This window comes from Piliocolobus tephrosceles, chromosome 12, assembly GCF_002776525.5.
Source record: "Piliocolobus tephrosceles isolate RC106 chromosome 12, ASM277652v3, whole genome shotgun sequence".
NCBI classification, from domain to species: Eukaryota; Metazoa; Chordata; class Mammalia; order Primates; family Cercopithecidae; genus Piliocolobus; species Piliocolobus tephrosceles.
The window spans coordinates 29,884,536-29,900,687 of NC_045445.1; the positions used below are offsets into that span (position 1 = coordinate 29,884,536).

The 16,152-nt window shown below is 36.6% G+C and overlaps 1 protein-coding gene across 2 annotated transcripts in view; it reads left to right on the forward strand.

Moving 5' to 3' along the window:
• TENM1 (teneurin transmembrane protein 1) overlaps window positions 1–16,152 on the forward strand; it is a 604,771-nt gene that overhangs the window by 318,053 nt on the left and 270,566 nt on the right. For both annotated transcript variants that reach the window (XM_023198891.1, XM_023198892.1), the window contains exons 8-11: window positions 723–933; window positions 6,011–6,112; window positions 7,479–7,673; window positions 10,622–10,822. In XM_023198891.1, the coding sequence (XP_023054659.1) occupies window positions 723–933; window positions 6,011–6,112; window positions 7,479–7,673; window positions 10,622–10,822 (709 nt within the window). The remainder of the gene's footprint in view (window positions 1–722; window positions 934–6,010; window positions 6,113–7,478; window positions 7,674–10,621; window positions 10,823–16,152) is intronic.

A 16,152-nucleotide genomic window follows, 5' to 3' on the forward strand; every position in this document is an offset into this window, starting at 1 on the left:
CCAGGTGTCTGTCAACTGATTAGAAAAAATGGAGGGGAGGGGCCTTTTGAATATGTAACTATGTCACCCACAAATGTAGTAAATTGTGATGAATGTTCTCAAATTTTTGACTGTTCATTTATTTATTTTAAAAACTATACAACTGTTTTTAATTTGTAGAGAAGGTCACAGTAACATTTATGAGTGGAAGGTGCATTTTCAAGTATCTTCTATCAGATGCTTTAGTAAAATGTCAAGATTCTCCTGCATAATACTAAACAAGATTTCTTTCTGTTTTTTATTTATTCATTTTTAAATAATTATTTTGAATACTCTCAAACTGAAAGGTTTACAATATTTATAATTACAGTGAGGGTTTTTCAGAATTAAGAATATGTTTTTGAGTTTAAATATGCTCTTTAAAAAACTTTTAAGATTTTTATAAAATTTTTAAAATTTGTTTTAATTGTTTTAAAACGAAGGATATTGCTTTGTTGTCCAGGCTGGTCTCGAACCCTTGGGATCAAGTGATCTTCCTGTCCTGGCCTCCCAAAGTGTTGGGATTACAGGCATGAGCCATCGTGCCTGGCCAAGTCTAAATATACTTAAAAATTGATAACTTCCTCTTCCACTTTGCTCACCTTCAAAGCAAAGAAGTATTAAATAGGGCAGTTGAAGTTAGGGATGTTTATCAGTCTAGAAGAAAAAGTCGTGGCTCATCTTTACGTTTGTATTTGTTCCAGTTCGATTTTGTAAAACTAATGGATGGCAAACAGCTGGTCAAGCAGGACTCCAAGGGCTCTGATGATACACAGCACTCCCCTCGGAACCTGATCTTAACTTCGCTTCAGGAGACAGGTTTCATAGAGTATATGGATCAAGGACCTTGGTATCTGGCATTTTACAATGATGGAAAAAAGATGGAGCAAGTATTCGTGTTAACTACAGCAATTGGTAAGCTGCTTTACCTAATAGTTGAATTGACAGTTCAACTCTAGAAAGATACAATCAGTGATGACAGTGTCCTGGGGGTTAAGTATATTGCTCACTTTGAGTTGAAGTCATTATTGAGGAAAGGTTACTATGATAAAAGTTTATATTGTTGTTATCATTGATGTTGTTTAAATGCTGATTAAGATTTTTTTAATGCTACCTTATTTGTTTCTCTTCTAGGACACTTGCCATACACCTTTTTATGTGTTCTAAACAGAAATAATTACCTTAGTAATATTATTACGAAGGCTACATAGATGAACAACTTCAGTGAAACAGGGAATAAGCAAGTTAATTTAAGTTCTATTATTTTTCAAAAGCAATGAATACCTTTTTCAAATAGAAAAACTAGTATCAGTACAGTTCTTCTTTAGAACAACTGATTCTAGAACCATTAGGGCTTTAAAATACAAAATAAGATTATTTAGAGAAGATATTAAGGATAATAACTTGAGACATTTAAAGCCCTTTCTTATAGAATATTTTAGTTTGAAATTCATCACAATGTCTCAGTGTGCTCAGGGGCTTTTAAAACATGTTCTTTTTAATGCAATGCCTACATGTACTCATTCACTTTCACCCTAGTTAGTTTCAGACATCTCACTCTTTTGTCATTTTGAGATAAATAGTCCTCGTGACCCTTTGTGTGAATAAAACTGAGCTCCTTAGCAATTTTAGTGTCCTGAAAATAGACAACTCATAGACACAGTGTCATATTGTGTGAATTTTCCTAAAACACGTGTCTTTTAAAAGACAAGAAAATATTTTACAGCTGTCAGTTTTCAATACAATTCTCACCACTTTATCCTTTAGTTAACCTGTTCAGCCATATGTTTAGGAAGATGTGTGGACTGTTAATAGATATACCATCTGCTCTTTTTAACAATTATGTTCTATTTTTACTTGATGCCAAAGACCTTGAGTCGGTAGAAAATGGTGTTCCAGCCATAAGAGTATCAAAACTTTCTTCTAAAGTTATCAGAAAGGCAATACAATGGAAATGATGATGTTTCCCCTAGAGAAAAATGCCACTGATCTTATATCTTCAAAAGATAAAATATTTGCTTGTCAAAATAGAAAATAAATTTTTAAGTCATGTCACTGTTTTGCTATTGACGGGCTCAGTGGGGCAGGTTCAATGGATGAATATTTCATGGCATTTTTCCATAGAGGCTTAATTTTAATAATATGCATGTCAAGGAGTTATGAAAGGTTGAGTTTCTCCTAAAAATTAGATAAATTAGAAGATATAAAATATTTGTGAAAACTTTTCTTCCTGTTATTCTTACTTTTAAGTTCAAGTTAAAACACTAACTGATCTATTAACCTTCCAAAAATCAATAGACGCAGAAACATGTTTAGAGGTTTTTTCCTTTCCCTTACTTCCTCCCCAAAGAACCTAAACTTTGAGATCCAATTCACATCATCCACATATCAATCTATCAGTTTCATATGCAACAACGTATTTGCTCTTTGCTTAATGCAAGTCAGTCTCTTTACTTTTCTCTTGTCTTTTTAAAATTAGAAGCAACAGAAACGTTTCTGCTACCATTTCACTTAAAGAAAACTCAAGTAAATGTTCCCAAAATCAAAAGGTTTATAAGTCATTCACCCTAAATTCTCCTCTTTATTTATTTATTTATTTATTTTTATTTTTATTTTTTTTGAGACAGAATTTCTCTCCATCGGCCAGGCTGGAGTGCAATGGCGCGATCTCGGCTCACTATAACCTCTGCCTCCTGGGTTCAGGCGATTTTCCTGCCTCAGCCTCCTGAGTAGCTGAGATTACAGGCACCCGCCACCACTCCCAGCTAATTTTTGTATTTTTAGTAGAGACGGGGTTTCACCATTTTGGCCAGGCTAATCTCAAACTCCTGACCTCAGATGATCCACCCGTCTCAGCCTCCCGAAGTGCTGGGAGTACAGGCATGAGCCACCATGCCTGGCCTCCTCATTTTATTTTTGTTTTTGAAGTTTACCTTAATCAGAGTAAAAAGAAGCCAATATACTTGACTAAACAAAGTCAGATTTGTATGAATTTGCTCTAAACGCTGCTCATTTATCTATTTCATGATAGTGTTAGAATCAGTTGATTGATCTCAACTATATTTGGTCTGCTACCAAATATAACAAGGATGAAGACAATTAATAACTAACATTTACTAAATGACTAATACAGGTCATACACTGGTCTAAGTTACTAGATGTTATTCTCCAGTAGTATAGGCAGCATTGTCAATATCCCTTAATCTCAGGCAACTTGCTCTGTAGTAGGATAATAGATAGCATTTATGGAGTGCCACTCTGCCCCAAGCACTGTACTAGATGCTTTACACTCAGTTATCTTCTTTGATTCTCATCACAACCCAGATAGCTCAGGAATGGTGATACATATATTACAAATAACTAAATGGAGGCTTGTACAGAGTAAATAATTTGGCAAGGTCTCACAGACAGCAAGTGGCAAAATTGAAATTTGAGAACCAGTATGTCTGATTCCAAATTCCATACCCTTTAGACTATACTCATTCTATAAGATTATTCATTACATTTAGTTTCTCCCATGAGACTAACTACCAGAAACAAAACCTATCATTAGCACAGATGCAAATACCAAGGGGCTTTTGACTGTAGCAGAAAAAACAGGGTTTAAACATAGAACTTCAAAATTATTCTCACCTCTAAGGAACTGGACGCTAGGAAGTAATTCTGAAGTAAGATTTAAAAGATAGAAGGCAAAGATTACCGGAGGCCAACATAAATAGAAAAACACATTCTTTTTCATCACTACTTGTTTATGTGTTCCTGCTACAGCCGTCCTCCTCCTGGAGTCCCTAGGCTGTTTCAATGTCTCTTTGATACCCAGTGGAAGTGGCAGCTTCCAAAGCCTATATTGCCTTCTCTTCTCATTTGCATTGCTGGGGTTAAGTTTTGTACAGCCCTTTGAGCCCAGGAACAGTTCTTAAATAAGTCAATAAGACGTAGGGATTTTTATTTATTTTGATAGCAAGCTTTATTAAACATTTTTTTCCAGAAGAGCTACATTCCCACAAGGCTGCTTCCATAAAGTTGCCAATAGGATCTGGTATGAAATTAAATTCAACTATGTTTATTTTTGAAAGCTTCCTCTATGGCCTCCTACTAACCATCCAGCATGGGGGAAATTCAAATGTGGATTTAAGAAGTGGCACTACTGCTTGGTACAACAAAGCTAGAGAAGTAGAAAACAGATAAATAATTGTTCCATCTCTGAATGATAAAAAGTCTCTTTATGCCTTTTCATAACTACTTGTTAAGTAAATTAGTGATTTTCTGACGATAACTAGTGTTTTAATGAGTTAAAAATAGTTGGCTCTTTGCTGAATGCTATATTTCAGTCAGCCCAGGTGTGGTTAAGTGAATGTCAGGTGTTACTTGCTTATCCAGTTGAGCTTTCTAACACTGTGATGAGGGACCAGACTGGCATAAACCCGCAAAAGGCATGTGTTCACATAGTGGTTAGACAAATAATATCTTCAATTGATAATAGGGTGGCTATCCAGCCACTGGATTCATTCTCAGCTTTTAAGAATCCCCCAAATGGACTAGATACCTCTTTCTTTTTCTTGTTTTTATTCTTCTCAAGGCAAAAATGCAACATTTAGAACAAAGTTCTCTAACTATGGAAGTTTACTATTTAAAACATTGGTTCTCAATGCTCTCATGTGGTGATTGTCAGACTGTAGATGACTGGGCTGCATTCCTCTGAAGCAGGTTTGGTAGATCTAGAGCTGAAACACAGGCATTTCCATTTTAAGTGCCCCCGGTGATCTACTGATACAAGTAATCCACAGGCTACAATTGTAGAAATGCTATTTCTCGACCTTCATTATAAATTCTCACTCTTATTATTCAGTGGAAGATATCAGGACCACCTCCTAGAATCTCTCCTTCTAATCAGAAATAGCTTATCCAAGTGAAACTTGGTGAAGCAGGTAATTTGGATTGAAAAAGAAAAAAATGGTACACAAGAAAAGTGTGAGTTTAATAAGCCAGAGCACTAAACTCAGAGTCCAAGAATGCTGAATATGAGAAATTTATAGAAAGGTAGAATGAGAAGAAGATAACACACACACACACCCCACACAAAAAAACCCTGCAAGAATAATGCGTAGGTACCATAATAGTTCAGACTTAGAATTTGATCATTATTGTGCTCAAACACAATTTTAAAATACAAACATTTTTCACCTAATTGTCAGAGAGACTGACATTTGTATAATATTATAGATTTTCAGAGAAGTTACCATAAGTCTTATGAAAGTTCTGTTGCACTGTACATATTTATGTCACCAAAACTACCTATCAGTACCTTCAAAGCCATCTCAATTCATCTGAAATCTATTCTTCTCTAAGAATGGATTGAAAGGAAATTAGTGGGAGAAAACTGATAAGCATTTACAGTTAAGAAAGCATTTCTCAAAAAAATACTTAGGTTCTAATGCTTTTAGTGGTGGTGAATTTAATATGAACACTTACTTTAAAAGCCTTCCATTGTCACTTGTTAATGAAAATGAAATACTGAATATCATATTTAAGCTGTCAAGATAGTAGATTAAATAAGTTGCTAGAGAAGAAACTTTATTTGCTAAAACCTAAATTTGAAAAATAAGCAGTAGACTTAGTCATCTGGGTTACATTTTAAAGCCTGTTTTGCTTTTGAGAAATGCCCTGTAATCCTGGTACATTTTTAGCTTTATCATGAATGTCTCTTAAGAATACAATTCAACTAGAACATTTATGTACTTTAGAGATCATGACGTTTTTTAGTTCCACTCTTGATCAGCCAATTCAGCAAACCCAGGGCCCTTTTTATAATTTTGTACTGCATATGACATCTTACAGATGTCTTTGTATGTGATTTTGAACAGTAAGTGCTCCACAAACAGCAAAGTGCAAAATTGTCATAGGTCCAGAGTTCCTGCAACTTAAAAAAAATTAAAGACTCTACAGCCTGGAGATTCATTCATTTTTTTTATCATTTTCTCTGTATTACTAGAAATAATGGATGACTGTTCAACCAATTGCAATGGAAATGGAGAGTGTATCTCTGGCCATTGTCATTGTTTCCCAGGATTCCTTGGACCTGACTGTGCTAGAGGTAATGTTGCTCTGTTATTCTCATTGGTTTAGGAAAATAGATGTGATTTCATAACCCAGAATTAGTAGTAATAGTAATAGTAAGTAACATTAGTAGTGGTGACAGCAACAGCAGCAGTGTTCCATACTGCTGCTGCCAAAAGCTGAGCACTTACTATGCCAGGCACTGTTCTAAACACTTTGTGTTCCGTCTTTTAATTCCAGCTTCCTACAATAGCTAGATGAGATAGATCTGCTATTATCCAATTTTTATGGGCAAAGAAACAATGCCAGAGAGTTTAAGTGACTTAACCAGGGTTACCTAACAGCTGGGATTTGTACATAGGTTGTCTGACCAGTCACTACATGATGCTTTTATTTCCTTCACAAATTAATTCATAATGAGCTGACTTTAAAAGTGAACTAAGTTGATAACTGCTTATGCACACCAATGTATGTGGAAGGGGTGGGTTATCACCAAATAAATAAGGAGCCTACAAAGTAAAGACTGGAAAGTCAGAAGTCAAACTTAGCAAACTTCACTCTCCTGGACTTGCCCATAGTTTAATTTTTGAAAAGCTTTAGGTAAATCACATCATGTTTTCCCATAGACTTACAGTTATTATTTTAGGGATGTTTTCTGCTCATTTTCACTGTATTCTTAAAGTTCCCAGTCTGCTAACACTTTAATATCAGGTTTCTCAGACACTTAGTTTCTTTCTATTAAATTCCATTCAGTAGAGAATTCTAAAGCACTTGCTAGGTTCCCAGCGCCATGATAGATTTGAGGAGGTGGGGGTTGAGGGTGGAGGTGATGGTTGGTACTAAAAAATCAATAAGACAAAAAATACAGGCCTTGTCCTCAAAAAGCCCATAGTTTTAATAAGGAGACTAACAATGACAAAGCAGAATTAGCATTTTAATAACGGTCTGCACAATGTGTTGTAGGAACAGACATCTGTCCAATAGAAATCTATTTACACAACTTTTTAAAGATAATATTTTATAACATTAATAACTTTACTTATTGCTTTTTAAATTTTCAGATTTTGCTTCCTAAAAGTAAACACACATCTCCCTGAGGAAGAAAAATATAAGAAAGAAAAATCCTAGCTTAAAATAATAACAATAACAGTTTAAGAGTAGGGTGAGATCAAAAGAAAGTACTTGAAATAATTTCTCCACTGAGGATATTTTTTAATTTACCTTTATTTCACTCCCATAAGAGGAAAATTCTGTTTGTAATCATGAACATGTGCCTATTTAATAAAGGGTGAGACAGAAATAGTACAATTTTTTGCCTGAAATACGAGAATCAATAGAGAATTGCTCTTTGGAGACTTTGAAAGCATTATGAGAACATTACAAGTTCATTTGCCAACCTTCAGATTCCTGCCCTGTGCTGTGTGGTGGGAATGGAGAATACGAGAAAGGACACTGTGTCTGCCGGCATGGCTGGAAGGGGCCAGAGTGCGACGTTCCAGAAGAACAATGCATTGATCCAACATGCTTTGGCCACGGCACCTGCATCATGGGAGTCTGCATCTGTGTGCCAGGATACAAAGGAGAAATATGTGAGGAAGGTCAGAATCCCATTTTAATCTATTGCTTCAGGCTTTTCTCTCACTCAATTGTCCAAGGTGTCATTCTGTTCTCCTAGTAGAGATGCAAGTGGCCTTTGCAAACAATAAGTGCTCAACGTCTTAGTACATGCAGCAGAGGGTTTGGGTCAGTGGAGCTCTTGTCTCTTCTGACAGATTCTAATATTATACATGAGGCTGTATCTGTGACACTTTCAAAGCAATAATGAAAAATAGTATTGTCCGTCCCTAATTTCTATCACTGTTTTATAGCTTGAGAATGTCCATATTGATGATTTTAGGTGTTAACTCATATGCTTTCATTATTACAGAATGCATTATGCTACATCTCACTTTAAAGCACATAAAAAAAATAATAATATATGCATGTTTGCAGTCATTTTGCAAATGTTTTCTTTGGGAGTGATTTGTAATTACCATTACTATTATTGCTTTATATTATTTATTTTTACATACCTCATGCTGAAATTTGACCTCCATGCCTAAGGAAGCAGGCTTACTACTAATGAGTTTCAAAGCCATGCCTTTATATTAAATTCACCCCAAAGGAGTCTTTATCCCCCCAAAATTTTGAAATGGCAAGTTTTATCATTTAAAGAGACACACTGGAAAATAAGTTTAATAGTAATTAGACGTTTTTCATGCTACATTCCTCAAACAAGACTGATTTCAGAAATAATATTAAACCATTACCATGGGAGATGGTCTCATCATAACTGTTGTTCGGGAAAGAGGCTGCTGAAAATGCACAATAATTGTCTTTTAAAGATGGCTCATTAAGACTATTACACAGCATTCTAAAGGGTTTAATCTCATTCCACTCCATGAACAAGCAAGACTTTAGCTTTTCACCTCCCATTAACAATAGTAGAATTTTGGTGTGATGATTATATCTGCTCCAATAAATGTCATTTGGCCTAGACAAGGCACTGGAGTTTCCGAGTTACTTTCAGAAAATGTTTTTATGGTGATCCAACTGAAATAATTATATTTAAGTTGTAAATTCAGATGCTATATAGACCCACAGAGTGTTAGTAAAAAAATACTGTCACATCTACAAATTACCATGAAAAACATGTAATCTAATTAATTTAGACCCCTCTAATTTAAATTTTGTAAGCAGTTTAAAAAAGAGTTCACTTAAATTAGCCTTCTCCAGGGTCACTAAGAATATTTGTAGAATAACCAAGATATTAAGGAATAATGCTTAGCACATTTAATGGTATACATTTTTCCAATGCAATAGAAAAAAATGTTTTAAGTCAAACATTGCAGCAGGACCCCACAGGCTGAACCAGGCTTCTGAATGGGTTTTGTTTGGCTCACACTGTGTTGCTGTTGTTGCTGTTGTTTAATGTGACTTATTTGCCAAAATTTAAAAATAGGGAAGTGCCATATGAAAATTCCTATTTCTGGCTTCTTTAAACACTAGAAAATCTGGTGACCCTGGGCTCACATTGATACGTGGTGGCAATCAACTGGAGCCAAGTAGCAGCAGTTCTTTTTAAAAGGATACTTGCTTTCAGTTTGCTCCCAATACACCCTTTTTTTCTTCCATACGGCCCATTTCCTTCCTGTATGCCTCCTGCCTGGCCCCTTTAGCCATATGATTTTGTGCTTCTAAATTAAATATGACATGAATGATTTAAATATTACTTCCATGAATACATTGAAGCAGGCTTCTTAATAAAATAGGCTATATTAAGTTAAATACTACTTTATTAAAATTATTATTCTTTAATATAACAAAATGGCCTCCTTCTGAAAAAAGATTCTATACTTTGGACTTTCCTTCTCTCTTCAAATCATGAATCAAATTAGATGTACCTTCTGGTATTTATTTGCTTATTAGCTCAGATAATAAAGTATTGTGCTAATGACTCCAAGATCTTGGGCTAATTATAGTGGCAATAACACCAATTATAATAGTGCTTAGTTAGACTTACTCTGTTCCACGGATGCAAGCCACACCCTAAAACTAGGCAGTCTTGGAAATGCAGGCAGGTTGTCACAGTCTATTTTCATTGCTGGAAAAGTAATTCAAATCATACATCCTCATTATGATTAGTTATTTTAGTCTTATTTTATTTGTATGGAAAGACTAGAAATTTGGAAATCAACCTTTCTATTTCCCATGGATTGGTTACTAGTTAAAAGCACAAAACAATTTTTCCCCAAGGCAAGCATAAGATCTACCTCTAAAACAATACATACATTTGTTAGAATGTATACAAAAATTTCCAGACTCACAGAATTGGAGACAAATGGAATTGGATCTGTGATATTCTAAGACATTGAAAACTATGTCACTGTGTTCTCATAGAAAGAGAAGCCATGAAGAAATGAATTTTTAAATTAAGTTTAAAATATTGCATTTTCAGTACTTCTAAGGAATAAATGAGAGATTATAATAAATTGATGTAAATTTTATTATTTCATGCAACAGCATTCACCTCACCCAATACCTTGAATAATCCAAATTTCAAAAATTTATATAAACTCCTCTAGACATATCAAGTAAAAGTCTTCTCTGGGAGCTATGCTTCCAGTTTCAGAAAGGATAAGGAATGGCTTACCAAAAACTCTTGGGCTTTTTTGTGAAGTTGAGCAATTCCTGTTGAAGGTCCACAGTACTCCACTCACTTATTTGTGTGGGGGTACTGCACACTGTTCACAGTTTCACACAGCACATGTGTGGTTTCCTTCTCCTTCTAAATTTAGATTACAACTATTATGATACCCCACCATATTTTGAAGTGTTAATAATATGGTTTGGACAGTGGTTTGCATGAGTCATTTTATTGCCTAATTAAAGCAGCATTGATGATATAAAACTAGGAGATCAATGTAATCTCCATTTCATCATACTAAGGTACGTTGGCCATACCTGTTCATTATTAATCACCCCCCCTACTTTTTTGTGCCTTCAGAGGACTGCTTAGACCCAATGTGTTCCAACCATGGCATCTGTGTAAAAGGAGAATGTCACTGTTCTACTGGCTGGGGAGGAGTTAACTGTGAAACACCACTTCCTATATGTCAAGAGCAGTGCTCAGGACACGGAACTTTTCTTCTGGACACTGGAGTATGCAGCTGTGATCCCAAGTGGACAGGATCTGACTGCTCAACAGGTGTAGTGGAGTTAATTTCCTTCTTCCTCTACTCTTAAATTCTAAGTATTCCTTCCTTAAGGTAGTGCTTCTTAAAATGTGATCTGTACATCTTTGTGAGTCATAAGGGGCTTCCAGGTACGTCCTAGGTTGGTATTTTACTGCATTTTTATTTATAACATGCTGTTACCTGCTTTATTCATCTTGTTTTTCATTGTAGGTCTGTGCTTGAATTTCTGTCTTCATTTTGTATTCTCCTGCAGTTATTTAATACATTCCCAAGTCTCCTACTGTCAGTTCTGTGCAGATTATTTCAAATTATATCTCTCCCAAACTCAAATAATCTGGCATTTCCAACCATCTGCGAAATATTTCTACTGGGTGTCCCATCACTTAAAAACACAGCTTAGCCCAGGAACTCTATCCCATTTTACATATTGCTATATTGCCACTCAATTGCTATTCCTACAACATTGCTTTCCTTTTTTCATTCCCTACTCTAGCATCTTCTATGGTTTCCCATTATTTGCAGATAAACTTCAAGTATCCTAGTCTATGATCAAAAGCCTACCACAAACTATTCCAAAAATCTTTCTCCAGCCTATCTTCTATTTTTGCTTCCTGCATAAATCCTTCCTTTGCCAAAGTAATCTATGTGCTCTCCTTACCCTTAATGAACCATATTTTTTACTTCTCTCCATGCGTTTTCCTCCTCATGAAATGCTATTGTAGTTCCACCTAGTGAAATCCAACCCGTCCACCAAGACTAACTATGATTTTAGCCATTCCATAAAATGTTTGCTGATCACGTCAACAGGGATCCCCTGAATTTATTTATTTATTTATTTATTTATTTATTTTTTGTTTGAGATGGAGTCTTGCTCTGTCACCCAGGCTGGAGTACGGTGATGCAATCTCAGCTCACTGCAACCTCCACCTCCCAGGTTCAAGTGATTCTCCTGCCTCAGCCTCCCGAGTAGCTGGGACTACAGGCACGTGACACCATGCCCAGCTAATTTGTTTGTATTTTTAGTAGAAACGGGGTTTCACCGTGTTAGCCAGGATCGTCTCGATCTCCTGACCTCATGATCCGCCTGCCTTGGCCTCCCAAAGTGCCAGGATTACGGGCATGAGCCACAGCGCCGTCCAGGATCCCCTGAAATCTTATCATGCACATTGCTAAAGAGCACAGAAAGCATTGTGATGTAGATATGTGTGCACATGGCTTGTCTTTTCACCTGAATTATAAGCACTAAAAATAACGAGTCATTCTTTATACCATTTTTCTTATCTTCAAACCATGTACTCGTTAAATAAGTAGAATTAATAAGTGGTAACTCTTAGAAAGCCTCTGCCTATGAATTTTGTTAAAGATGTAAAATGACATGGTAAGCAGGAAGGATTGAAGCACTGTGGGACTTTTTGTACCACTGAATTAGCTCATGAGCTGAAAAGTCTGTGATCCTACATTGTAAGGAAAGAGGAGGATTTCTCAGTTAAGAGGTTTAATTTTAGAATAATAATTCACCGCAGTTCTAACAATACTTCACTGAAATTTTGTTGCCTCACATAGGTGTAATACAGGAAAGAGGAATGCATTTTATAATTTCAGAAAATGATCAAAATGCTAAAAGCAATCTAATAACTAAAATGAAAATCTTAAAAGCTATATATATCTATATCCTTATATACACATATAACCTTTATGTCTAACAAATATACATGTGCCTGCTAAGTGCTTGGCATGGTGCTTGATGCTAAGGTTATAGTAGTGAACAAGGTGGATGGGGTCCTTGCACAAATGGATCCTACAGTTTAGTCAGAGAGACATTTAACAAGTTAGAAAAAGGTTACAAAGGGAAAGTTTCTGGATATTATGAGACTGTACAGTAGGGACCTAATTTGATTATTAATTTACTTACTAAATGTTATTGAATACTTTTCATCCTTCCATGTTTCAGATGCCGTATCATGGCTTAGAACTTTAAGTTTAAAATGATAATATTAATGTTATTATTATTATAGCAGACACATAATAATTATTATGTATTAGTCACTATTGTAAGCATTGTACATATATTAACTCACTGTTAACAACTCTGTAAGTATGATAATTATGCCTACTTTACAGATAAGGAAAGCAAGGCACTGAGAGGTGAAATAACTTGCCCAAAGACAACCATATACCTTCTGGCTTCACAGTTCATATATTTCACCACTATACTGCACTGTCCTCTAGAAATTTATTATCTAACTCACCACGTATACAAATGTATCATTGTTGGACCATGTCCAGGGCCATGTGTCACAGAGCACAAAGGAGGGAGCAGTAGACTATTTTTGTGAGAAGAAGCCTTACAGTCAGGTAAGGTTTGTAGAAGTCTTAACATTTGAATTAACACCAGAATGATGATTGCATGTTTATCACATGGACAAGAGAGGAAAGAACATTTCAGGCAGAAGGAGCAGCTTAAACAAAGAAATAGAGCTATGAATCTAAATGACACATTTGGGGACTTGCAAGCCATTGGGTATAACTATAGCCTAGGAGTGCAGAAGGTGATAAAACTGGTGAGATTAGCAGGGGCTAGAACATAGGGAGTTTTATTTACACACTATGCTGAGGAATTTGCATTTCTTCTTGACACAATAGGAAAGCATTGAGTGATTTAAAACAAACCGCCTTTGAGATAGACCACTGAGAAGACCAATTGTAGCTGAATGATATAAGGAAATAAGAGACATGTGCAATATGATTATTGGAGTAGTCAAGGAGCATGATGGTGAGAAGGGCCTGAATTGAAGCTGTAGTTGTGAGAATGGTGAGGTGGAAACAGACTAGAGAGGAATGACCACGTTAGATGTAGAGAAAAGAGACAGGGTAACTGCTTTGGATGACTAGGTAAAAGTAAGTGCCACCAACCGAGAGAGAAAAGACATAGGCAGAAAAGTGGGTTTGGGGCAGAGGGGCCGGCTATGGTGAGCTCAGTTGTGGACATACTGTGTCGTAGGCATCTGCAGAAGATCCCACTTGCATATGGCCAGCGAGGGGTTGATGGTCAAGAATGAAACTTAGAGAAGAATCCTGAGCTAGAGACAAATATTTGGAACATAGTTGGGACCACAGGAAGGCAAGCTACTGTCCAGGGAGAGTGTAGAAAATGAGAATGAAGAAAATCAGAACCCTAGAGAACACCAACATTTAATGTCTTTACTATGGTATGTTGCTTTACAGTGAGTCAAAAGCTTGCCTCTTTATATATGATTTAATAAATACATATTGATCAAACAGTGATTCTGAATCATATAATTGCTCCTTCAGATCACTCACATCCTTTATGTGCCCTTCCTGATGCCTCAGAATTAGATAAAATTCCTGGTAATGTACTACTCTCCAGTTGCATAAATTCAAATGTTTGTACTTCCATTGAGTTAACATTAAATTCAATGTACTGAGAGTTTCTCTTTCCCTGCCCATTCCTACTCCCTAACACACAAAGACATGCACTAGTCCTGTTGAAAATCACAGAGGGGGAGGAAAAGGGTAATTATGAACATGCCTGTATGTTGCCCCCTCCTTCTTTCTCTTCTAGATGAAGTACCCTAAACCCTACCCCACTCCTTTCTCACCCCAAACAATCCTTAGCCACCAAAACAAATGAAATGAGAAAAAAAAATGATAGCCCTATAGAATATTAGGTCTGGAAAAAAGTGTAGATATCTGATTCAATGTTCATTAAGTGTTCCTCTTCCATCCACCTCAGCATCCCTATGGATTTTAATGCACTGAGGCACAGAGAAATTAAGCAGTTTGCCTCACAGTGTGAGACTACTGCACTAGTCAAACCTCCTCATTTACTTGTTCATTTGCCTAACATTTCTTGAGCCTGAGCCCCTATTCTGTCTCCGACAGCATGTGAGGCAATAGTATACAAAGAAGGATGAAACATCTATAGTTGGTGAGACAAGTGTGAATAAAGATGAAAATACCTTAAACTAAATGCTAAAAGATAGAGAGAGAGATACAATGTGCAAAGAATCTTTAACATTAACTGATGATTGAGGAAGTGATCACAAAAGACCACAGATCATGAAGGTCTCTGCATGCCATGCCTAGGAGCTTGGACTTGACCCTGAAGACAATAGGAAAGCCATTTAAGGTGTTTAAAGAAGGTAGTGTCATGATCATGCTTGCATTTTAGCAAAGTCATTCTGTAAGTGGTTTGCAGAATATAGTCAAAAAATGATGCAAACTTGATATAAGGGAATTTAAGTGTAGATGGAAAGGAAAGGACAGACATGAGAGGGGCTAGAAAATAGCACTTGGGGCTGGGTGCAGTGTCTCACACCTGTAATCCCAGCACTTTGGAAGGCCAAGGCGGGCAGATCATGAGGTCAAGAAATCGAGACCAGCCTGGCCAACATGGTGAAACCCCGTCTCTACTAAAAATACAAAAATTAGCCAGGCATGGTGGCGTGCACCCATAGTCCCATCTACTCGGGAGGCTGAGGCAGGAGAATCACTTGAACCCAGGAGGCGGAGGTTTCAGTGAGCTGAGATCACACTACTGCACTCCAGCCTGGGCAACAAGAGCAAAACTCCGTCGAAAAGAAAAGGAAAGGAGAGGAGAGGAGGGGAGAGGGGAGGGGAGGAGGGGGGAGGGGAGGGGAGGAAAGGAGAGGAGAGGAGAGGAGAGGAGAGGAGAGGAGAGAGTACTTGGTGACTATGTGGGTATAAGGGGAGACAGGAATTTTCACTGACTCCATGATTTCTATATTGGGAGACTGGATGAATGGTAACACTACTAACTGAGATGTGAAATATTCATCTATTAAAGAAATTTTCATTGAATATCTTCTTTGTGCCATCTGCTACACTTTTGGGATATATCAGTGAAGAAAACAAAGATTCCTGCACTAATGGAGCTTGCAGTCTGTCAGGGAGAGACAGATGGTAAAAAATGAACAAGAAATATATGAGTTTTTGAAACCTGAAGAAACTGAGAACCAGAAAGGTTAAATAATTGGTCCAAGGTCATAGACCTGGCTAATTGCAAACCTGCCAGAAGAAACCAGGTCTGCTGATTTTATGTAATGTCTAGCATTCTTTTCAGCCCTCAGGCCCTACTCCTGCCAAAGGAAGGAGGAAAAGTTAGACAAGGAGACAGAACTCAGGTGAATAGATTAGCTTGCTGAAAACGAGATGAAGAACATCAAATACCAAGTACATAAGTGACACATTTTTGTACAGAGGTCTGGACCAAAGCCACATTCATCCATTCTGGACCACAAAGGAAAAAGATCACTAGAATCATCTCTTGTTCACAGAAGCAAAAGGGTGGATAGATATG